This window comes from Coregonus clupeaformis, chromosome 24 (genome assembly GCF_020615455.1).
Source record: "Coregonus clupeaformis isolate EN_2021a chromosome 24, ASM2061545v1, whole genome shotgun sequence".
Lineage (NCBI taxonomy): Eukaryota > Metazoa > Chordata > Actinopteri > Salmoniformes > Salmonidae > Coregonus > Coregonus clupeaformis.
The window spans coordinates 18,684,590-18,708,048 of record NC_059215.1 but is presented as its reverse complement, the minus strand read 5'-3'; the positions used below and the strand labels follow the sequence as shown (position 1 = coordinate 18,708,048).

At 44.6% G+C, this 23,459-nt stretch overlaps 2 protein-coding genes across 3 annotated transcripts; both read left to right on the top strand.

Annotated features, from left to right (window-relative positions):
- The first annotated feature begins 144 nt into the window (after nt 1–144).
- Nucleotides 145–6,810, top strand: LOC121537409 (SAP domain-containing ribonucleoprotein). Its single transcript, XM_041845046.1, has 11 exons — nt 145–245; nt 755–854; nt 2,480–2,529; nt 2,718–2,782; nt 2,901–2,952; nt 3,054–3,127; nt 3,250–3,290; nt 3,475–3,497; nt 3,610–3,681; nt 6,454–6,528; nt 6,630–6,810. The coding sequence occupies exons 1-11, from the start codon at nt 213–215 to the stop codon at nt 6,675–6,677; spliced, it is 633 nt and encodes a 210-aa protein (XP_041700980.1). The 5' UTR covers nt 145–212; the 3' UTR covers nt 6,678–6,810.
- A 7,419-nt stretch (nt 6,811–14,229) lies between these two features.
- LOC121537940 (cyclin-T1) lies at nt 14,230–23,118 on the top strand. Of its 2 annotated transcripts, none has more exons than XM_041845610.2 (9): nt 14,230–14,446; nt 16,274–16,355; nt 16,499–16,627; nt 18,331–18,391; nt 19,119–19,181; nt 19,374–19,419; nt 19,669–19,832; nt 19,939–20,009; nt 20,121–23,118. In XM_041845610.2, the coding sequence occupies exons 1-9, from the start codon at nt 14,277–14,279 to the stop codon at nt 21,408–21,410; spliced, it is 2,076 nt and encodes a 691-aa protein (XP_041701544.2). In that variant the 5' UTR covers nt 14,230–14,276; the 3' UTR covers nt 21,411–23,118. The 2 variants fall into 2 exon arrangements, with proteins under 2 accessions (XP_041701544.2, XP_041701543.2); XM_041845609.2 differs by having other exon boundaries at nt 19,365–19,419.
- The last annotated feature ends 341 nt before the right edge of the window (nt 23,119–23,459 follow it).

Sequence of the window (23,459 nt, the reverse complement as noted above, 5' to 3'; positions counted from 1 at the left end):
TGAGGAATTACCATCTTCAGTGAATGTTTTTATAATTTGTCAGCAGATAATCGATGCCTGGACTCTGGCGTTCAAAAAGTCATAACAGTAGGCTATGCAAATCAGGGAGCCAAATAAACGTCTCTTTCACAGCTGCGATTCGGTTCCCGACGTTCACCAAAAAGAGCCGTTCAAAATGAGTCGTTCGTTACCCACCACTACAACAAAGCAAGATGGCTGAAGTTGTGGAGCTCCATAAACTAAAGGTTGTTAATCCGTTTTAGCTAAATTTAAAACGTCTAATATCGGTGTTATATTTTGTGGAGATTATGTATTGTATGTTTCAGCTACCTTTACTTTGTAAATCAGGATCTAGCACGCTGGGGATCCCCGGACACAAAGAGTCGTAGGTAGCTAGCTAGCAGATGCTAGCGGACGGGAAGGGAAACAGACCACGCTTGCTGCACGGTGTAGCTAGCTAACAATGAAGTTTGAGATATCCACGCGTGTATTGGGTTGGCGTGGCTTTGTTATCTCAACGAGGGCCAAAGTTTGCTCTGCTACGGCTGTGAAGTTGGCAACGGATAACATCGGCGCATGCGCGACTACAAGTGACTGGATGAATTAACTATATTGTACAGGATGTGCTTGAGAATGTTAGGCCTAACTTGGCTGTTTGGCAGTAACATTTGAATTGCAAAAATTGCCATTTAGTGGGAATTCATCTAAAATGTAATCTAACCAGTAATCTACACTCATGTCTGGCCTCCCACAGCTTGCTGAACTGAAGCAAGAGTGTGAAACCAGGGGTCTGGATGTGAAGGGCAACAAAGTGGAACTGATCACACGACTACAGGCTTATCTGGAGGAACATGGTGAGCATGCAATAATGGATGGACTAAATACAAATGGGGTCAGGTTCCCATACTCTGATAAAGCCTGGTGCAGTTTCCAATCAAATGAAATGTTATTGGTCTCATACACATATTTACATTTTAGTCATTTAGCAGACGCTTTTATCTTGAGCGACTTAACAGTTAGTGAGTGCATACATTTTTCATACTGATGGTGGGGTTGTGTTCCTTACTGAGCGCCAGTATGCCCTGCCCTGCATTTCCTGTTCCATCTGACAGAGAACTGCCCTGCTGTCTCCCAGGTATAGCAGATGTTATTGCGGATGTAGCGGAATGATTGTGTTCCTAGCTCCAACAGTGCAGTAATATCTAACAATAATACACACAATTCTAAAAGTAAAAGAGTGGAATTAAGAAATATAGAAATATTAGGACAAACAATGTTTGAGTCGAGGGTGTGTGTGATGGGATGTATAGAAATTATGGACAGTATATGGATAGAATATGTAGTATATCTGGAGAATACGTGGATAGAATAGTATATGTACAGCAATAGTTGAATAGCATGGCCTTGACTAGAATACAGTATATACATTTGAAATGGGTAAAAAGTATGAAAATGTATGCACTCACTAACTGCAAGTCGCTCTGGATAAGAGCGTCTGCTAAATGACTAAAATGTAAAACAGTATTTAACATTTATTAAAAAGTGACCTGTGTTCCATGTCTATGTACATAGGGCATCAGCCTCTAAGGTGCAGGGATGAGTAACCGGATGGTAGCCGGCTAGTGACAGTGACTAAGTTCAGGGCAGGATACTGGGTGGAGGCCGGCTAGTGATGGCTATTTAACAGTCTGATGGTCTTGAGATAGAAGCTGTTTTTCAGTCTCTCGGTCCCAGCTATGATGCAACTGTACGGACCTCTCCTTCTGGATGATAGCAGGGTGAACAGGCCGTGGCACGGGTGGCTGAGGTCCTTGATGATCTTCTTGGCCTTCCTGTGACACTGGGTGCTGTAGATATCCCGAAGGGCAGGCAGTGTGATGTGTTGGGGTGACCGCACCACCCCCTGGAGAGCCCTGCGGTTGCGGACGGTGAAGTTGCCGTACCAGGCGGTGATACAGCCCGACAAGATGCTCTCAATGGTGCATCCGTAAAAATGTGAGGGTCTTAGGGGCCAAGCTGAATTTCTTCAACCTCCTGAGAGACGCTGTTGCGCCTTCTTCACCACACCGTCTGTGTGGGTGGACCATTTCAGATTGTCAGTGATGTGTATGCTGAGTAACTTGAAGCTTTTCACCTACTCCACTGCGGCCCCATCGATGTGGATGGGGGCATGCTCCCTCTGCTCTCTCCTGAAGATGAGGGAGAGGTTATTTTCCAGGCACCACTCCGCCAGGGCCCTCACCTCCTTCCTGTAGGCTGTCTCGTCATTGTTAGTAATCACTGTTATCATCTGCAAACTTGATGATTGAGTTGGCCTATGGAGTGGAAAGTGTAACTTGCTGAATTCCAAATTGACTTATATTAGCCCCTACCCCTTGACACCCATTTATATTTAAAAGGTGTGAGCAATATGGCAAATTCCACCAAGCCTATGAAATGGTAAGGTGAATCATAAGTCTATGATTTTTTTCCTAAACAGAGGATGACATGGGCCTAAATGAAGATGACGTTCTGGGAGAAGAGCCAGAGGTAAGCCTGCTTTTAAACCATTATGGCAGCAATGGCACTTCATGTATGGATTAGATGGGTTCCACCATGTCCAGTATGATTTTGATCATACAGTATAAAGTCACTTTGTACATACTGCAATTGCTTTGGTGAAAATGTAAAATCATAGGTGCATTTCTTGATTATGCTTTATGCATTTGAACATGTAGGACCTCACGAAAGAGGATGCTGTCACTGAGGTTAATGACAAGAAACCCGTAACAGTGTCTGAGGAGTAAGTTTTTCCTTTTATGCAAACAAACATTGAAGAGTGACATTTTCTCTCCATTTTCCTGATGATCTGATGTCCCTATTGAAATATGTTAATCAAATGCGATTTTAATGTGTTTCAGGACGGCTGAAAAGAAAGTGGTAAAGATCACACCCCCGGCGTCTGTGGATGAGGTAATACAATGCTTGCTGCACTCTCGCCAGTCATGACAGGTCTTCAATGCAATGGTGGTGTGCTAACCTTATAATTAACATTTTTTATCCTGTATTCCCAGAGGGTACAGAAAAGAGCAGAACGCTTCAATGTCCCTGCGTCAGCTGATGGCAAGAAGGCCATACGTGCTGCCCGGTCAGTATCCCACAAGTATCCAACCATTCTTAAAAATTGTAGAAGACATATTCCCCACACTATTGATTGGGCATATCTATGAAACTATATTGACATTTATTAAATATATGTCTTGTGTTCAGGTTTGGTTTGCCCGCTGCTGCACCGCCAACTTCCACCCCAGGTCAGTGTCAATCTTCCAGTCATTTTCACAGGTCTTGTGTGGTTTTAATATTATTTTTTCCAAGAACCATAACCTGCAGTCAGTTTATAAACAAGGGTTGAACAACATCATTGTCACAAGTAATGTTTTCTCCTGTATTTGCTCTCTGGTTTTAATCAGTGTTTCTCTTTTCTTTCTATCATAGGTGTTACTGTGAATAAATCCACTGTGAGTAATCCAAATATCTGTGATAAGCAGTGACCTCCCCTCATTTAATTAATGTAACCATAAGTGACCCAGAATATTTAATGAAACGTCTATCTCCCTCTGTTGTGTGTAGCTGGTCAGCGTTGAACAGCTAAAAAAGCGAGCAGAGCGATTTGGCGGGAACGTTTCTTCAGTTTCCAAGAAGGTGAGCGCCTAGGGATAGGGCAGCTTCTATCCTCCCTGGACAGTTTATTAGGTACACCCATCTAGTACCGGCTCAGACCCCCCTTTGCCTCCAGAACAGCCTGAATTATTCAGGGCATTCTACAAGGTGTCAGAAACTTTCCACATGGATGTTGGTCCATGACGACGCGATGGCATCACGCAGTTGCTGCAGATTGGACGGCGGTACTGCCGCTGCATGAACAGCCCGTTCCATCTCATCCCAAAGATGCTCTATTGGGTTGAGGTCTGGAGACTGCGCAGGCCACTCAAGTAAACTGAACTCGCTGTCAGGTAGCTTAGTGGGTAAGAGCGTTGTGCCAGTAACCGAAAGGTCGCTGGTTCTAATCCCCGAGCCGACTAGGTGAAAAATCTGTCGATGTGCCCTTAAGCAAGGCACTTAACCCTAATTGCTCCTGTAAGTCGCTCTGGATAAGAGCGTCTGCTAAATGACGTAAATGTAAATGTAATGTTCCAGGCAATGTTTTTCCACTCCTCAATTGTCCAGTGTTGGTGATCGCGTTGCCACTGGAGCCGCTTCTTGGTTTTAGCTGATAGGAGTGAAACCCGGTGTGGTCGTCTGCTGCAATAGCCCATCTGTGACAAGGATTGATGAGTTGTGCGTTCCGAAATGCCGTTCTGCACACCACTGTTGTACTGCGCTGTTATTTGCCTGTTTGTGGCCCGCCTGTTAGCTTGCACCATTCTTGCCATTCTCCTTCGACCTCATCAACAAGCTGTTTTCACCCACAGGACTGCTGCTGACCAGATGTTTTTTGTTTGTCGCACCATTCTTGGTAAACCCTAGACACTGTCATGCGTGAAAAGCCCAGGAGTGCGGCAGTTTGAGATACTGAATCCGGCGCGCTTGGCACTGTCAATTTATACCACACTCAAAGTCGCTTAGGTCACTCGTTTTGCCCAGTCTAACGTTCAATCGAACAGTAACTGAATGCCTCTGCCTGCTTTATATAACAAGCCACGGCCACGTGACTCACTGTCTGTAGGGGCGATCCATTTTCGTGAACGGGGTGGTGTACCTAATGACCTGTATGGTGTGTGTATTAGACTACAGGGCATCCTGAAATAAATGCTCAATTGAAACCTTGTGATTATACACTGCTCAAAAAATAAATAAAGGGAACACTAAAATAACACATCCTAGATATGAATGAAATAATCTTATTTAAATACTTTTTTCTTTACATAGTTGAATGTGCTGACAACAAAATCACACAAAAATTATCAATGGAAATCAAATGTATCAACCCATGGAGGTCTGGATTTGGAGTCACCCTCAAAATTAAAGTGGAAAACCACACTACAGCCTGATCCAACTTTGATGTAATGTCCTTAAAACAAGTCAAAATGAGGCTCAGTAGTGTGTGTGTGGCCTCCATGTGCCTGTATGACCTCCCTACAACGCCTGGGCATGCTCCTGATGAGGTGGTGGATGGTCTCCTGAGGGATCTCCTCCCAGACCTGGACTAAAGCATCCGCCAACTCCTGGACAGTCTGTGGTCCAACGTGGCGTTGGTGGATGGAGCGAGACATGATGTCCCAGATGTGCTCAATTGGATTCAGGTCTGGGGAACGGGCGGGCCAGTCCATAGCATCAATGCCTTCCTCTTGCAGGAACTGCTGACACACTCCAGCCACATGAGGTCTAGCATTGTCTTGCATTAGGAGGAACCCAGGGCCAACCGCACCAGCATATGGTCTCACAAGGGGTCTGAGGATCTCATCTTGGTACCTAATGGCAGTCAGGCTACCTCTGGCGAGCACATGGAGGGCTGTGCGGCCCCCAAAGAAATGCCACCCCACACCATGACTGACCCACCGCCAAACCGGTCATGCTGGAGGATGTTGCAGGCAGCAGAACGTTCTCCACGGCGTCTCCAGACTCTGTCACATGTGCTCAGTGTGAACCTGCTTTCATCTGTGAAGAGCACAGGGCGCCAGTGGCGAATTTGCCAATCTTGGTGTTCTCTGGCAAATGCCAAACGTCCTGCACGGTGTTGGGCTGTAAGCACAACCCCCACCTGTGGACGTCGAGCCCTCATACCACCCTCATGGAGTCTGTTTCTGACCGTTTGAGCAGACACATGCACATTTGTGGCCTGCTGGAGGTCATTTTGCAGGGCTCTGGCAGTGCTCCTCCTGCTCCTCCTTGCACAAATGAGGAGGTAGCAGTCCTGCTGCTGGGTTGTTGCTCTCCTACGGCCTCCTCCACGTCTCCTGATGTACTGGCCTGTCTCCTGGTAGCGCCTCCATGCTCTGGACACTACGCTGACAGACACAGCAAACCTTCTTGCCACAGCTCGCATTGATGTGCCATCCTGGATGAGCTGCACTACCTGAGCCACTTGTGTGGGTTGTAGACTCCGTCTCATGCTACCACTAGAGTGAAAGCACCGCCAGCATTCAAAAGTGACCAAAACATCAGCCAGGAAGCATAGGAACTGAGAAGTGGTCTGTGGTCACCACCTGCAAAACCAGTCCTTTATTGGGGGTGTCTTTCTTATTGCCTATAATTTCCACCTGTTGTCTATTCCATTTGCACAACAGCATGTGAAATGTATTGTCAATCAGTGTTGCTTCCTACGTGGACAGTTTGATTTCACAGAAGAGTGATTGACTTGGAGTTACATTGTGTTGTTTAAGTGTTCCCTTTATTTTTTTGAGCAGTGTACTTCAGCATTTCTGATTTAAGCCACCTCCATGTTACATATTTAAGACCATATGTGTGTTACAGGTTGAGGAAGATGAAAAGCTGAAGAAGCGGAAAGAAAGATTTGGGATCCTCGCTGCTGTCATACCTGATGTCGAGGTATGTTTTCAGATTCTATGTATCGAATCGATACAGGTATATTATACAATTTCTTTCATACTTAATACCGTAAAGATGTAAAAAAATATGTTTTCCGACAGGCAAAGAAACGGAGGCGTTCTGAACGATTTGGAAATGTGACCGTGTAAATTGTGGTATTTACAATGATGTTTTATGCTTTTTTATTTTGTTGCAAACAGAACTGAAAATGTACTGTGTATATATAGCTTGTTGTCAATTATCAGTTGCATTACTCTTTGTCATTAAAGTCATTTTCAATTATTTTCCAGAGTTGCTATGATTCTTTCCATGGGTTTGCTACTTGATTATCATCTAGTTGTACCAAGTGGAGTACACGGCCTGGTAGCAGGGCACCCTTCTCATTGGGTCCCCCAGATAGCGGCCTGGAACAGCATGTTGGACCATGTGCTTACATTGCCAGACCTGTAGGGTGGTTGGTCGCGGTGGGAGTATAACGCAAAGGTTGAGAGTTCGAATCTCATCACGGACAACATTAACATTTTAGCAACTTGAACTACTTAGCTAACCCTTCCCCTAACGCTAACCTTAACCCTAGCTAACGTTGGCCATCTAACGCTAGCCACCTAGATAGAGTTCGTAACATATCATACGAAATGGGTGATGGACATCCAAAAATTAATACGTACCATACTAAATTTAACATATCATACAAAATGGAGTGACTCGGAACTACGTACAGGATAATACGAAATGCTCTGAGACCAGGTTTGTGAGTGTTGGGTGATACTGCTGAGTAGTAATAAGAATATTAATGGATTTATTTTATATAGCAATTTATTACAATAAGAATCTCGGTTGCTTTTAAAATCAAAACAAACATTAGGGATTTCTTGGGCCATGTCTTCCACACCTTCAGATGCTGGGCGGTTCGGAAAGGCATTATCTTGAGCGGAGGGAGCATTGATACAGCCAGGCATGGAGGTAGAAACATCGGACACACAGCAGGCCCCGGAGCTCTTCATCGGGGACATGGTCGTCTGACGTTCACAGCTCCTCCTCCGTTGGTAGGCTGACTCGTCCAGTACTGAAGTGTAGCATCCTCCTGGGTGATTATTCCGCGACTGTAAAAGCACCAGACCACCACACCTGCAATAATCCAAAACAGTCCCCATTCGAGGCGAGACTGCATCCCCGGCCTCACACTGCAGTCCACGTCCAAACCGGGAATATGTTATAGATTCACTCACCCTTGTCTGCTGAGTGTAGGCCCTTTGCAGTTACTTTTCTGTCATGCCATGGACACCAGATGGGTTTAGTTTATTTGCCACAGATGTTTAGAAATAATGCTTTCTTCTTCTTCAGTGAGGTTTATCGGCGGTTGGCATCCAACATTATGGTGCATTACCGCCACCTACCGTACTGGAATGTGGGCCAGAGACGGGGAGAAACTAAATCCTACCTGCAAACCCCATTTCTCTTAAAAAAGATAAAATATTTGAGACTATCTAATGACGTTCTGCTCAATATACTCAAACTAATTTCCTGTATCCCCTTCTCCCTCACACTAAATCTCATCCTCTCTCTTTCCCTCTGATACTGCCCACACTGTAGCAATACATGCTCCACAGTCTCTTTCCTGACAATAATCACACTTTCCTGATGGATGCTTTCCTATAACGTTTAATGTCTTATTCAACTGGCTGTGTCCCACACTTAATCTTGTAAAAATAGCCTCCTCTCTTCTGTCCCTTCCTGCTGTCCTCCCCTCCCGACTTTCCTCTGTACTTGAAATAAATGCCTTCCCTTATTATTTCTATTCCACTGCTCCTGCCATCTCTTCACCATCACTGTATACATCAGTCTTTTTGCCTCTGCCTTGCTCATTGACACTTCAACATCCTCGCTACTAAGTGCTTGTTTAGCCAGTTCATCTACTGCCTCGTTCCCCTCCACCCCCACGTGCTGGAACCCAAGTAAATCTTATCTGAATACCCATCTCCATATTGGAGATACCCATCTCCAATACCCTAGACCCACTCCAATTTGCATACCGCCCCAACAGATCCACAGATGATGCAATCTCTATCGCACTCCACACTGCCCTTTCCCACCTGGACAAGAGGAACACCTACGTGAGAATGCTATTCATTGACTACAGCTCAGCATTCAACACCATAGTGCCCTCTAAGCTCATCACTAAGCTAAGGATCCTGGGACTAAACACCTCCCTCTGCAACTGGATCCTGGACTTCCTGACGGGCCGCCCCCAGGTGGTAAGGGTAGGTAACAACACATCTGCCACACTGATCCTCAACACGGGGGCCCCTCAGGGGTGCGTGCTCAGTCCCCTCCTGTACTCTCTGTTCACCCATGACTGCATGGCCAGGCACGACTCCAACACCATCATTAAGTTTGCCGACGACACAACAGTGGTAGGCCTGATCACCGACAACGATGAGACAGCCTATAGGGAGGAGGTCAGAGATCTGGCCGTGTGGTGCCAGGACAACAACCTCTCCCTCAACGTGACCAAGACAAAGGAGATGATTGTGGACTACAGGAAAAAAAAGAGGACTGAGCACGCCCCATTCTCATCGACGGGGCTGTAGTGGAACAGGTTGAGAGCTTCAAGTTCCTTGGTGTCCACATCACCAACGAACTATCATGGTCCAAACACACCAAGACAGTCGTGAAGAGGGCACGACAAAGCCTATTCCCCCTCAGGAGACTAAAAAGATTTGGCATGGGTCCTCAGATCCTCAAAAAATTCTACAGCTGCACCATCGAGAGCATCCTGACTGGTTGCATCACCGCCTGGTATGGCAACTGCTTGGCCTCTGACCGCAAGGCACTACAGAGGGTAGTGCGTACGGCCCAGTACATCACTGGGGCAAAGCTCCCTGCCATCCAGGACCTCTATACCAGGCGGTGTCAGAGGAAGGCCCTCAAAATTGTCAAAGACTCCAGTCACCCTAGTCATAGACTGTTCTCTCTGCTACCGCACGGCAAGCGGTACCGGAGTGCCAAGTCTAGGTCCAAAAGACTTCTCAACAGCTTCTACCCCCAAGCCATAAGACTCCTGAACAGCTAATCATGGCTACCCGGACTATTTGCACTGCCCCCCACCCCATCCTTTTTACGCTGCTGCTACTCTGTTAAGTATTTATGCATAGTCACTTTAACTCTACCCACATGTACATATTACCTCAACTACCTCAACTAGCCGGTGCCCCCGCACATTGACTATGCAACGGTACCCCCCTGTATATATAGCCTCCCTACTGTCACTTTATTTTATTGTATATATAGCCTCCCTACTTTCACTTTATTTTACTTCTGCTCTTTTTTTCTCAACACTTTTTTGTTGTTTTATTCTTACTTTTTTGTTTAAAATAAATGCACTGTTGGTTAAGGGCTGTAAGTAAGCATTTCACTGTAATGTCTGCACCTGTTGTATTCGGCGCATGTGACCAATAAAATTTGATTTGATTTGATCTGCTTAATCCTGCCATGGGTTTGTAGAACCTCATAAAGCAAGTCTTGTCTGCTACGTGAGCTAAAGGACTGAAGACTCATTAACACTGCACATGAATCAAGAGTAAATAACTATTCTGTCTGGCTTAACTTCCTCCACCCACTGCAAGGCCAACAGTATGGCCATCAGCTCCGCCGTATATACAGCCAGATGATCTGTCATACGTTTCCTGACTTCCACCCCACACTACAAATGCTGATCCAGTACGTCCTGTCCTTGGATCTTTTGAACCATCTGTTCAAGATTGTCTCCTAATCTGCAACGGCATATCCCCCATCTCCACCTGTAATGCAGCCACTGGGGATGTCTGAAACGCCCCACTACATATTCTGAGTCCTTGCCCCTGTATGACATCTAGCCTTTCCAGTGAGGTCCAGGCTGCCGAACCATATGCTATACTTCCATAGTCTATTACAGATCGGATCAATGCAACATACATGGTCTTCAATGAGGAACGCCAAGCCCCCCACTCCTTCCAAGTCAGACAGCGCATCACATTTAGCACCTTCTTACACTTTCCCACCACTCTCTCAATGTGTTCTGCCCAGGTCAGTCTAGTGTCAAAGTATACCCCAAGGAACCTGAAGGCCCCCACCCTCTCCAAGTTTCTCCCATATAACCTCAAGCATACCTCATCTCCCACCTTCCTCCTGGTAAAGAATACTGCCACTCACAGATTCCTGCCATCGCACTAGATACCAGAGTGAGGTCCAAGGCAGACTCTTTCCCTGTGCCTACATCAATCCTGGTCCCTCAGACATCATTCAGGCACACCAGATCTTTCTTTTCTATCAAATTTTCCATCACTTGGCCATTTCCATCCATCCGTTCCCCCCCCCCCAGCGTGTTGTGGACGTTAAAATCCCCACACCACATTACCTTACTTCTTTCCTGGCCCTCCACCCTCTCCAGCACTTCCATTTCCAACACCTGACACGGATTATAGTAATTCACTACCACTAGCACCCCTCCTCTCATCCACACTCTCCTGTTCAATACCTTTGCCTATCATCTTGTAGGGAATTCCTTGCTTTATGAAGGTGGCACCCCTCCCCCTATATCTTGGCCCCTACATATCACTGTATGATAAACTCCACATTCGGTTTGAGCCATGTTTCCTGCACACAAATCACATCAGGCTTAGCTATCATATCAACAATGAACTGCTTGAATTCCTGCCCATTAGCCAATAGGCTTCGAGCATTCCATTGTAGTACTACCACCATAACTAGGCTCCAGTAATACATGACTACACCATCGGCTGATTGAGGTCATCTCGAACCTCTTCCTATGTCAACCCTGTCATACTCAAATGTTTCCCAGCAGCTTTCACTATTAGTTTAATCCTCTCAGTTTTAGACTCTTCTTTATCAGTGCTATTGATAGCTCCTGCTATGAACGTCACTAGCTTTCTCTTTTCTATGTATACCATATCGCTGCACACCTGCCCCGTAATCCCCGGTCTAGATGCTCCTACCCATCTCTCCCTTGAACCTGTATCTCCCTGGACCACCCTCACTGCCTCAGCATATGACACCCTTCTCTCCTGGACCACCCTCACTGCCTCAGCATATGACACCCTTCTCTCCTGGACCACCCTCACTGCCTCAGCATATGACACCCTTCTCTCACTTGTTGCACCTCCACTGCCTTCTTCATAGCCTCACACCCACTATATGCCACACTATGAGCACCCCCACAGTTGCAGCACTTTGGTTGTTCACCATCTCCACACTTCCCATACTCATGCTCTCCTCCATACCTGGCACACCTCTTTTTCTCTTTACAGACTGTTGCCACATGCCCAAACCTCTGGCATTTATAACATCTTAAAGGCTTCGGTACATAAGCCCTCACATAATAACTAATATCCTGTTGTTACCTTAATTGGCAGTACCCGGTCCTTAAAATGTAACAGAATAGACGTGCTATCTACCCTACAGTGAGGGAAAAAAGTATTTGATCCCCTGCTGATTTTGTACGTTTGCCCACTGACAAAGAAATTATCAGTCTATAATTTTAATGGTAGGTTTATTTGAACAGTGAGAGACAGAATAACAACAAAAAAATCCAGAAAACGCATGTCAAAAATGTTATAAATTGATTTGCATTTTAATGAGTGAAATAAGTATTTGACCCCCTCTCAATCAGAAAGATTTCTGGCTCCCAGGTGTCTTTTATACAGGTAACGAGCTGAGATTAGGAGCACACTCTTAAAGGGAGTGCTCCTAATCTCAGCTTGTTACCTGTATAAAAAGACACCTGTCCACAGAAGCAATCAATCAGATTCCAAACTCTCCAGCATGGGCAAGACCAAAGAGCTCTCCAATGATGTCAGGGACAAGATTGTAGACCTACACAAGGCTGGAATGGGCTACAAGACCATCGCCAAGCAGCTTGATGAGAAGGTGACAACAGTTGGTGCGACATTTCGCAAATGGAAGAAACACAAAATAACTGTCAGTCTCCCACGGCCTGGGGCTCCATGCAAGATCTCACCTCGTGGAGTTGCAATGATCATGAGAACGGTGAGGAATCAGCCCAGAACTACACAGGAGGATCTTGTCAATGATCTTAAGGCAGCTAGGACCATAGTCACCAAGAAAACAATTGGTAACACACTATGCCGTGAAGGACTGAAATCCTGCAGCGCCCGCAAGGTCCCCCTGCTCAAGAAAACACATATACAGGGCCGTCTGAAGTTTGCCAATGAACATCTGAATGATTCAGAGGAGAACTGGGTGAAAGTGTTGTGGTCAGATGAGACCAAAATCGAGCTCTTTGGCATCAACTCAACTCGCCGAGTTTGGAGGAGGAGGAATGCTGCCTATGACCCCAAGAACACCATCCCCACCGTCAAACATGGAGGTCGAAACATTATGCTTTGGGGGTGTTTTTCTGCTAAGGGGACAGGACAACTTCACCGCATCAAAGGGACGATGGATGGGGCTATGTACCATCAAATCTTGGGTGAGAACCTCCTTCCCTCAGCCAGGGCATTGAAAATGGGTCATGGGTGGATATTCCAGCATGACAATGACCCAAAACACATGGCCAAGGCAAAAAAGGAGTGGCTCAAGAAGAAGCACATTAAGGTCCTGGAGTGGGCTAGCCAGTCTCCAGACCTTAATCCCATAGAAAATCTGTGGAGGGAGCTGAAGGTTCGAGTTGCCAAACGTCAGCCTCGAAACCTTAATGACTTGGAGAAGATCTGCAAAGAGGAGTGGGACAAAATGAGATGTGTGCAAACCTGGTGGCCAACTACAAGAAACGTCTGACCTCTGATTGCCAACAAGGGTTTTGCCACCAAGTACTATGTAATGTTTTGCAGAGGGGTCAAATACTTATTTCCCTCATTAAAATGCAAATACATTTATAACATTTTTGACGTGTTTTTCTGGATTTTTTTGTTTGTTATTCTGTCTCTCACTGTTCAAATAAACCTACCATTCAAATTATAGACTGATCATGTCTTTGTTAGTGGGCACACGTACAAAATCAGCAGGGGATCAAATACTTTTTTTCCCCCTCACTATCTCCACCCCTTGTTACTTGCAATCTGTGTACATTCACTAGAACGCCTCCTCGCAAATGTTCCCTTACCTCTTTAGTGCTAACACTCACAGGCACTCCCGTTATCACCCCTTTACTCCACTGCTTCCCTGCTTGATCAGTCCAGCTGCTCGACTCCACCTTACACTTCCCTATTTGCTTCACTCCGATAGCTTTTTCCTCTGCGCCATGTCCTTACAGCACACCAACAATCTCCCATCTCTTAACACTTTAGCATTAACAACTTCCCCAATCAACTATTTTATCACAGCCGTCAACCTTATCGGACTCATCGCCCAAACTCCCTCTTACTTTATGCTCCTCCTCACCTCCATGTTCCTGTCTTATCTTGCCCTTCCTCTGCACTTTCTACCTCCGAACTTCCGCTAGCGTTGGAAGCTAGGTTGCTCTCCTCAAACTCCCTTTTCTGCCTCCTCTCTACCTCCGTAGACCTCTCGCTCCCCTACTCCCTTTCTCTCCCTTTTTCTTACTCCCTCCTCTATTTGTACCACTATGTTCCATACTTGCTTCACTTTCCTCTCCTACCATATCTGACCCATTCACAGCACGGCGGTGCTGAAATGATGCTTTGGGGACACATGGCATATTTATGCCATCCACACCATTGACGTCAGTTCCTGTGACGTACCAAAAGTCTAAAATATTGTCCTTCTCAGTAATGGCGGCTTCGTTCCCTTCTCCTTCTGGAACAAACAACAAATGGTACTTCACCCGAGAACAGATCGAGAATAGCCCGTCTCGTCGTGCGGGGCTTGATCCAGACAAGGAATTGTCCTACAGACAACAAGCCGCGAACCTTCTACAGGATATGGGACAGCGACTCAATGTGTATCTTTTGTCGGGCCGGGGACGACTTGCGCCTGCTAACGGCTAGTTAGCTACAGAGATTGAAGCCGGTTTGGCGGCATAGCTAGTTGCTAGCTTATATCTGCTAGGTTATATGGATACTGTATATAGTTGGTGTTATTGCTGATACTGTATTCATTTTAGCCTATTTATTAATCTGTGGTGTGTACAGACTGGCGTAGTTACTAGATATTTGCCACAAGCGGCCCAGACTTTCTGCTGAATGCTGTTACTCGCGCGGGCCAGGGCATTGCGTTCGATTAGCATAACTAGCTAGTTAGCCTAGCCAGTTAGCTAACGTTGTGTAGGCCTCTGCGGCCTAGGCCTACGCTTCCTGTGGAGAACAAAAGCCGAGCATGGGCCGTTTGTCTAAGTTATTTATTTATTATAAACGGGGTTCTGGTGTATCAAACACGTTCTTGACATTGGTTTTGTTGGCCACATTGTTAAGGTGATATGAATGATCTGTGGCGCTGTTGTGGGAGCTAAGCTGAATCTATTTATCTGCTCTACCGAGTGGCTAGCTAGCTAGTAGGCTAAAAACATCCTGGGGCAAGCATACGTTATCTGAAGTTATGTTAACTAGCTACATAATAGAAATGTTATTGGTGAGAGGTCCAATGCTGTTCTGTGATAAAATGTCCCTGTGTATTAAAGCTTGCAAGCTTTTTACCTTAACGTTAGTTTCTTATTTCTGATAACATGTCATTGGCTTTTTCGTGGCCATTTGCTACCCCCTTAACTACAACAAACTCTCTGACCCAGAATGCCAAACTGGTCTCAGAGCATTTTGTATTATTCTGTACTTAAATCCGAGCGGCATCATTTAGTATGATATGTTTCGTATGGTATGTATTCATTTGTGAATGTCCATCATCCATTTCGTATGATATGTACTGAACACAATTCTTAGAAAAACGTACAATATGTTACGAATTCTAGCTATGTGGCTAACGTTAGCTAGCTCACTAGTGTTAACTAGGGGTTAGGGTTGAGTTTAGGAGTTAGGTTAAAAGCAGTTGCTAAAGTTGTCCGTGATGAGAGTCGAACTCACAACCTTTGGGTTGCTAGACACTTGCGTTATACGTCCACCCAACCAACCCCACCAAATGTAACATATACTAAATGGAGTGTGTCGGATTTACATACAGAATAATACGAAAACTCTGAGAGCAGGTTGAGAGTGCTGTTCTAGCCAGCTAGTATGTTGTTCTAGCACTCGGGCTCCCGTGTGGCGCAGTGGTCTAAGGCACTGCATCTCAGTGCTTGAGACGTCACTACAGACCCCCTGGTTCGATTCCAGGCTGTATCACAACCGGCCGTGATTGGGAGTCCCATAGGGCGGCGCACAATTGGCCCAGCGTGTAGGCCGTCATTGTAAATAAGAATTGGTTCTTACATTTACATTACATTTTAGTCATTTAGCAGACGCTCTTATCCAGAGTGACTTACAGTTAGTGAGTGCATACATTTTCATACTGGCCCCCCGTGGGAAATGAACCCACAACCCTGGCGTTGCAAGCGCCATGCTCTACCAACTGGGGCCCGTGTAGCTCTTAACTGACCTGCCTAGTTAAATAAAGGTAAAATAAATAAATAAAAATAATGTTATCCTACTATGTACCACCGGTCAACACTAGGAGTAGTTACAGCAGATCACTTAGCTACATCCACAACTAGCTAGTTTTGTCGAAAATAAGTTGGTAGCTGCTCTTGCATAACATAAACTGTAATTTATCAAAAATATACTTTTTGTGAGTTAAGTCTCACTGAGATATTATGTTATAACCCTTAACCCTTATGCATCAGGTCCCAGCTAACAATTAATACTGCTATTGTGTATATGCACCGATTCTACATGATCCAGTCCTTCACCAGGTTCCACCGAAATGTAAGTACTTTTGCACACACTGACAGGCTCTTTTGCACAATTTGGTCTTGTTAAGTTTGAATTAAGTCTTGTGTGAAATGCATCCTGCATAGCACTAACAAGACACCAGTTTTGATCAACATTTTCAATTTTTTTACTCCTAGGTCATAGCTCCAGCAACACTGTTCCTGGCTGCAAAGGTTGAGGAACAGCCCCGCAAGTTGGAGCATGTTATCAAGGTGACCCATGCATGCCTCAACCCTCAGGACCCTTCACCAGACGTCCGCAGTGATGTAAGTCTCGATGGTCTGACCACTTCAAACTCACTATGGCTCTTGCAGTGTGATCCTCTGACCACAAACTGATTTGGGTGTGGTTGTGTTGAAGTATGTTGTCTCAGTGGTCGGAAACACATTTCAATATTTTAACAGTAGGTCCAGTGTTCTCTACCTTTTGGTATTTTTAAAGACCCAAAGTATGTGCTTTTGTGTCAGTATGCATGATGGTAGTGGCATCATAACTGTTTGACATCGATTTCTCCGCTTGCAGGCTGTTGGTGTTATATGAAACAAGTTTTTTATTTTTATATGATTGGATGTTGCTTTATTTGATACAAGGTCTGGCAAGAAATGGAGCAATAACTCTTAATGCAACGTGACTTTCAAGTTCTTGAAAACATTTGAAGTGGTATTGTGATATGTTTTGTGAAGAACACATAGCCTCAATGCATTCTCTTTCACAAAGTGGATGTTGATATTCTCCACACACTCACCATCTTCCTTTCAGACTGGGAGATCTGTAAACAGCTCTGTCCATACCAGGGGTTGGAGCCAAAATTATTTTCCAATTGTTTTGTTCTGAACAGAACCACTTTTTTTGATTGTTTCAGCAAAATAAAGTTCTGAATAGGTTCGAACCCCCAAAAAAGGGCTGGTATATGTCGTTCCATTCTGTTCCTTTTTTAACCTGTGAAATCACGTTTTTTACATTTATCTCATTCAATTACTTCACTAATCAGTGCAGATAGAGCAGGCAATCTAGTTGTTTACATGCATGATGGACAGACAAGTGTAGCCTATGACGCAAGATGTGACTGAACTTTTGCGGGTGGGGACAGCAAGAGGAGGAGGCTTGAACCTCTGGACGTCTTGTTATGAGTTATCTGAATTAGGTCCACTAAATAATACCTAGGAGGAGCGGCTTCTATGGAGGAACTTTGAATGTCCTTTGAGCTAGCTAGCTAACAAGTTGTGTGTGCAGAGCGGCACCAGAATTAAAAACATGTTTATTTTTGTAGTTAAATCCATCGTGGTAACTAGGCCTATAGTATCCTTAACTAGCATTGAAAAAATGTATCCATTCTTCTCTAGCTAATAAAAAATATTTCTCCCTATCTTCTGAATCAAGCTTCTAACGTTAGTACCATAGCCTATGCTTCAGAGGGGGGAGGGGCAGGTAGCCTGCACAGGCAAAGATTTTTAGGTTGCGAACAGACACTGGAATACGTTTCTGAGTGACAGTGAGGGCTTTGCGTAGGCGCTTTGTTGGGGGACTCGTAAAACAAATCTGGAACGTAAAATAGTGTTATTAACCGGTTCCCATGCTTTTAAAATAACGGTTCTGTTCCGGAACAGTATGGATAATTTTCATTCCAGGTTCCATTTCTGTTCCTTGAAAAAGTCGTTGTTTTCGGTTCTATTCCCTTAACCGGATCCAACCCCTGGTCCATAGTCACTGCTTTGATCTGTAGAAAATGTAAAGCTAACCTGCGCTTTGGGGTTTTCCTTTTTCTCAATCTTACCTTTACCATCATCCTCCTTTTTTAAGTGCTTAAATTATTATAACAAAGTAAGAAATTGGGTGTTCTGAGGCGGTTGTACCTCCTTGAAGGTAAGACTGCGTAAAGGGAAAGCAAGAGGTGTGAGTGAGACATGAGGGGTGAGAGAATGCCTCCTAGTGAGTAATGCCTGTCTCCTGCCTGTCCTCTCAACCTCAGGCTTACCTGCAACAAGCCCAAGACCTGGTCATTCTTGAGAGCATTATACTCCAGACCCTGGGTAAGTTGGGATGGACAAATGAATGGGGTCTTTGATTTCACCCCAAACTAGAGAGATGTGCTGCTTGCCTACTGATAATATTAAACATCTTTGTTCTTGCCTACAGCAGAGTCTTGAGTAGCAGTCCATTCCATTGGAAGGTCACACATCTAGTCCTTCATGCTCACTTTATCACTACTGTCTTGCATTTTCGGTTCCCCGCTGTTTTCGTCATTAACTTTACAGTGCAGCACTTTCTTTTCACATTTTCCTCGTGACTTTAAGCCATTCTTTTGAGTCACGTAATTGTTGTGATGGAAGATATGTTGGTTGTAATCACATTAGAGATTGTGAATTTAGTACAGTATTGATAGAATTGGGATTGCACAGTAAAATGCCCATTCACCACCTATAACCCCTGTCTCAATGACTGGCTTAAATGTTAATGCCAAACCTTTAAGTCTCAACTCACTCATTCACATTTGTCTTATACAGGGCCTGTCATCTGAAGATCTAAAGCAGTGCATTCATTCACTATTTACTGTAGTTTCATAAGACGTTGGTTTTCAGGGAATTATTTATTTTAATGCTCAGTGAGAGTACTGAATATTCAGTAACTATTGAGCTGAACCTATTTTGACGTAACACCCTCAGGTTCCCATAAATCAGGATAGAAGATTCTAGATTGTTCTTAGACATTCTGTTGCTCATGAAACCTTTTGTCTCCCTTCTACCCCCTTCATTACAGCCTTTGAAATCACCATTGACCACCCACATACTCATGTTGTCAAGTGCACCCAGCTCGTCAGAGGTAAGCCTCAACAAACCCCCTGTGTAGGCGACTGGTGAAGTTTGAGAACCCTAGTACTTATACAAATGGCATAAATGGTTCTCACCTATTTAGATGTATTCATTAGTATTTTTATCGCGTGTATTTATTGCCATTATTTTGAACGCAGCAGGTTTTAATTGTATTTTCTTGTTTCTCGTGTTGTTGTCCCAGCGAGTAAGGATTTGGCCCAGACATCATACTTCATGGCTACCAACAGGTATGCTGTTCACTCCACTCTGTGCTACTTTGAGCTTTACATTTTTCAATTGAATACAACTTTATTCTATACAAATGCAATGCAACGTTGTCTAAACTGAAAAAGATGATCTTATGACCTGTATTTGAATGAAATCACCACCCATTGATGAGATGCACAGTCCTCCTTTTCATGGTATTCTGGAACTGAATCTGTTTCTTCTCCCCACCCCCCTTGGATGGTTAATCTGGGACCCAACCTGCTGTGTAGCCTACACCTGACCACATTCTGCCTGCAGTACAGCCCGCCCATAGTGGCCTGCGTCTGCATCCACCTGGCCTGCAAGTGGTCCAACTGGGAGATCCCTGTCTCCACAGACGGCAAGCACTGGTGGGAGTATGTGGACAATACTGTCACCCTTGAGCTGCTGGACGGTATGTTTGATTGAATAAAAATGTTCATGTCTGTGCAGATGTTGGTTATATTGTAAGGAAGTGAATTGCAGAGCCCCTTGTAATACTTTTACTTTGTTACCCACAGAGCTCACTCACGACTTCCTGCAGATCTTGGAGAAGACACCAAGCCGATTAAAACGAATTCGCAACTGGAAAGTAAGTTGTAGTTTGTAACATACTTGCACTGATTTTAAATTCTCATAGGTCCATTTCATTCAGGGTATTTCCTTATTTCGTTCACTAACTCAGTAATGTCTCTCATCCCAGGCGGCAGGTCAGACAGTGAAGGGAGGGAAGTCTAAGGTGCCAGAGGACGGGGACCAGACAGATGGCATGATGAGCATGATCTCCATGTCATCGTCTGAGACCACGCTGGCCAGCCTCTCCAACCCTTCCTCTTCATCTTCCTCCTCCATGGCTCCCATACTACTGGAGCTCAAGTCGACCCTGGGCAGTGGCTCTGACCAGCCCAACCACGTCGAGCTGCACGCCCCAGCCAAGGTGTCACTGAGTGAGTACCGGGCCAAGCACGCTGACGTCCTGGCTGCTCAGAAAAGGAAGCTGGAGAACATGGAGGCCAGCGTGAAGAGGGAGTATGCCTCGGCAGCCCAAGCTCTGATAGGCCAACAGCAGAGGAAGGAGAAGTACCACCGTGACCAGCAGCAGTCCAGCTCCCACCATTCCAGCTCAGCCTCCTCTGACCTCAGCAGCCCCTCGCCCATCATCCTCAAAATCCCCCTTGAAAAGGAGAGGGGCGAGCGCAGCTCCCTGAAGATGCGCCTCCCTCTGGGGACTGGGGGGCACAGTGGAGGAGGGAACAGAGGAGCAGGAGGAGAACAGGACATCAAAGTGAGAATCCGGGTGCCTGAGAAAGTACGCAGTGGAGGCTCGGGAGAGGAGGGGGGCAAGAGTAGAGAGGGCAAGCATCGAGAACGCTCCAACCATCACCACCATCACCACCACCACCATCATTCATCGTCGTCTTTGAGCGGTGCTTCCGTCTCTTCGTCCTCGTCACATAAACACTCAGCCAGTGCTGCTGGAGCTGTAGGAGGAAGCAGCAGCAAAAAGGCCCCCAGTGACTCGTCTAGAATGAGCTCCTCTTCCTCCGCGTCTCGAAAGAGGACACACTCCACAGAGTCCCAGGGATCCCACCCCTCCAAAGTCTCTAAGTCCTCCAGGAACTCAGCCCACCAGCTGCCTGCTCTGTTAGCCGCCTCTGGTGCACACTCCCTAGGGGTGCAAACCACTGACATCCTCCCCTCCCTGGGTCTCCCCTCCCTCCACCAGGGAAACTACTCTCACTCCAAGGGGGACAAGGCTGACACTAACGGACACAATGCAGGCGGGGGCAGCCAGTCGAATGAGTACCAGGACACGTTTGAGATGCTGAACTCTTTACTGAGTGCTCAGGGGGTCCAGCCTGCCCAGCCTCCCATGTTTGACTACCGGTCTCAGTACGGGGAGTACAGATACAGCGCAGGGTCGAGGGGGGGCTCTCGACCTCCACCCCTGCCTGCTGAACCTCCACCTCCGCTACCCCCTCTACCTAAATGATCCCTGATGAAGGGGTGAATTACTGACAGTGTATCTGTAGAAGCCTCCACATCATCCATAAGACATTTGCTCTGTGACTTTGGTTCCCTTTGTGTTTGAATGAATCATGTTTTGTGGTTTTCAACTTGACAGCAAAGAAATGTACTTCTAATACATACTTTCCAGTGGTGCATGTATAACAGTTTCTCCCTTGTTACATCATCATATCCAATCTATCTGTGGGGCAATAACAGGAGGTGTGAAAGAAAAGCTTGCAAAAAAATGAAACAAACAAAATGAATTTATTTATGAAAAATGTAAATACTATTTTTGATGTTATTCAATTTTGTATTGTGATATGAACTCGAATCCAATTTCATGGAATGACTGGACCTTATATTTTAAACATGGCTGTTTTTAAGTCATTTTGAATGCACGGTAGAAGAAACAAACTTGTCTGATTCACTTCTTAAATTGTGTAAGTCTTGCTAACAATTAGTATTTTTCAGAATGTTTTTAATATACTATTTATTATTAGTATTGAATGCATTTAGAACATTTCCTCAATTTCTTTCCTTTTTTTTGCCAACTGCCTCCCTGGCCCTTTCTGCTGTGTCCTGTTGAATTGAAGGATAGTTGAGTGCTCCTTACACAGGTCTATTTGAGAATGCATGTATTCAAAGCCATCGTTTTAAATGTTTTTGGTCACTGAATCAAAAAAGAAATCTCAGTTTAGTAAATTCTAGTTTTTTTTATTTTATGTATCTGCATTATTTGGTTATCACTTGTTTATATTAATAATGTAAAATGACTGAAGTGGACATAAAATATTTTTACATTTAGTTAAAAGTTGCAAAAAATACTTGAAATTAAGAAAACATTTCAGTTTTTCAACTTGATATTAATCTCCAGCACCACCCTAACAACAACTTGAAAATGGTGCGTTTCTATGTTTTGGAGTAAAAAATACAGGAAGAGAAGTGTTTCCAATGAAGTCAACCAATTAGTAGGCAATGCCTACTCATATTTGGTTCAAATCAAATGATGCACATCGACGTCATTGGGAACACTTATCTTCTATCTTTTTTTTTACTACAAAACATAAATGTGCCATTTTCACATGTTGATGTTGGGGTGGTGATGGAGATGACAAATATTTTTTTACATTTCCCTTAAGGATTGTATTTTAGTTTCTAGATTTTAATGTGTTGCAGTCATTGTTTTAAATGGTTGTAAAATGTTTGTCATAATACTCAAATAATTACACTAACGTACAGTGTTTATACTACAGTACTTATCTACATATTCATACACATTTTGATAATGGACTGATTTTGTCTTTTAGTGTTTTGAACAGAATTCATACTGTTGCTTCAACTACTGTTTTAACAATAACTGATGTCTTCACTCATACATTTGGAATGCAACTGAAATTCTCTTTTGAGATTTTGGTAAGGTGCATAATCTTTTGTCAATATTATTTCTGGTTTCATGGCACACCATAGGGTTGCTTGTGGTGATCACACATACTCAACTGAGGGACTTTAGAGGTTTTAAGGTAAGAAAACCTCTGGTACCACTGTGTCAACCATCACTGTCAACATTTCATTTCAGTGTGAAGGACCTGTTCCATTAAGATAATCTTCCCCTTCGTTTCCCAGATTTGCTGTTTGTCATGCTTATTGGTCAAACTGGTATAGTCTCTCTCATTAAATCATGTTTAAAATTGTATGATAGTGGAAATGGGCTAGAACTTAGCTCTGACATGTTTCAGACCGTTGTATTTATAAAGTTTTTATCTGAACTCTCTTGGTCCAATAGACGGATTAGTTGACAACGTCACAAAAACGATGCACATGCTTCAATGGGGCAGAAGTCTGTTGTGATTCTGCATGGCCAGATAGCTAGCACCATTACAAGAGGCTGCCGTGTGGGGAATCGTAGGGTGCTCGTTTCAGTACGTTTTATTTCGTTCTTGATACCGTGTCTTGTTTTTAGGTGTTTTGGCTGATGTCACGTCTATGCTAATAAGGATAAAATTCACAAGCTAGCTAACCAACAACTGTAACG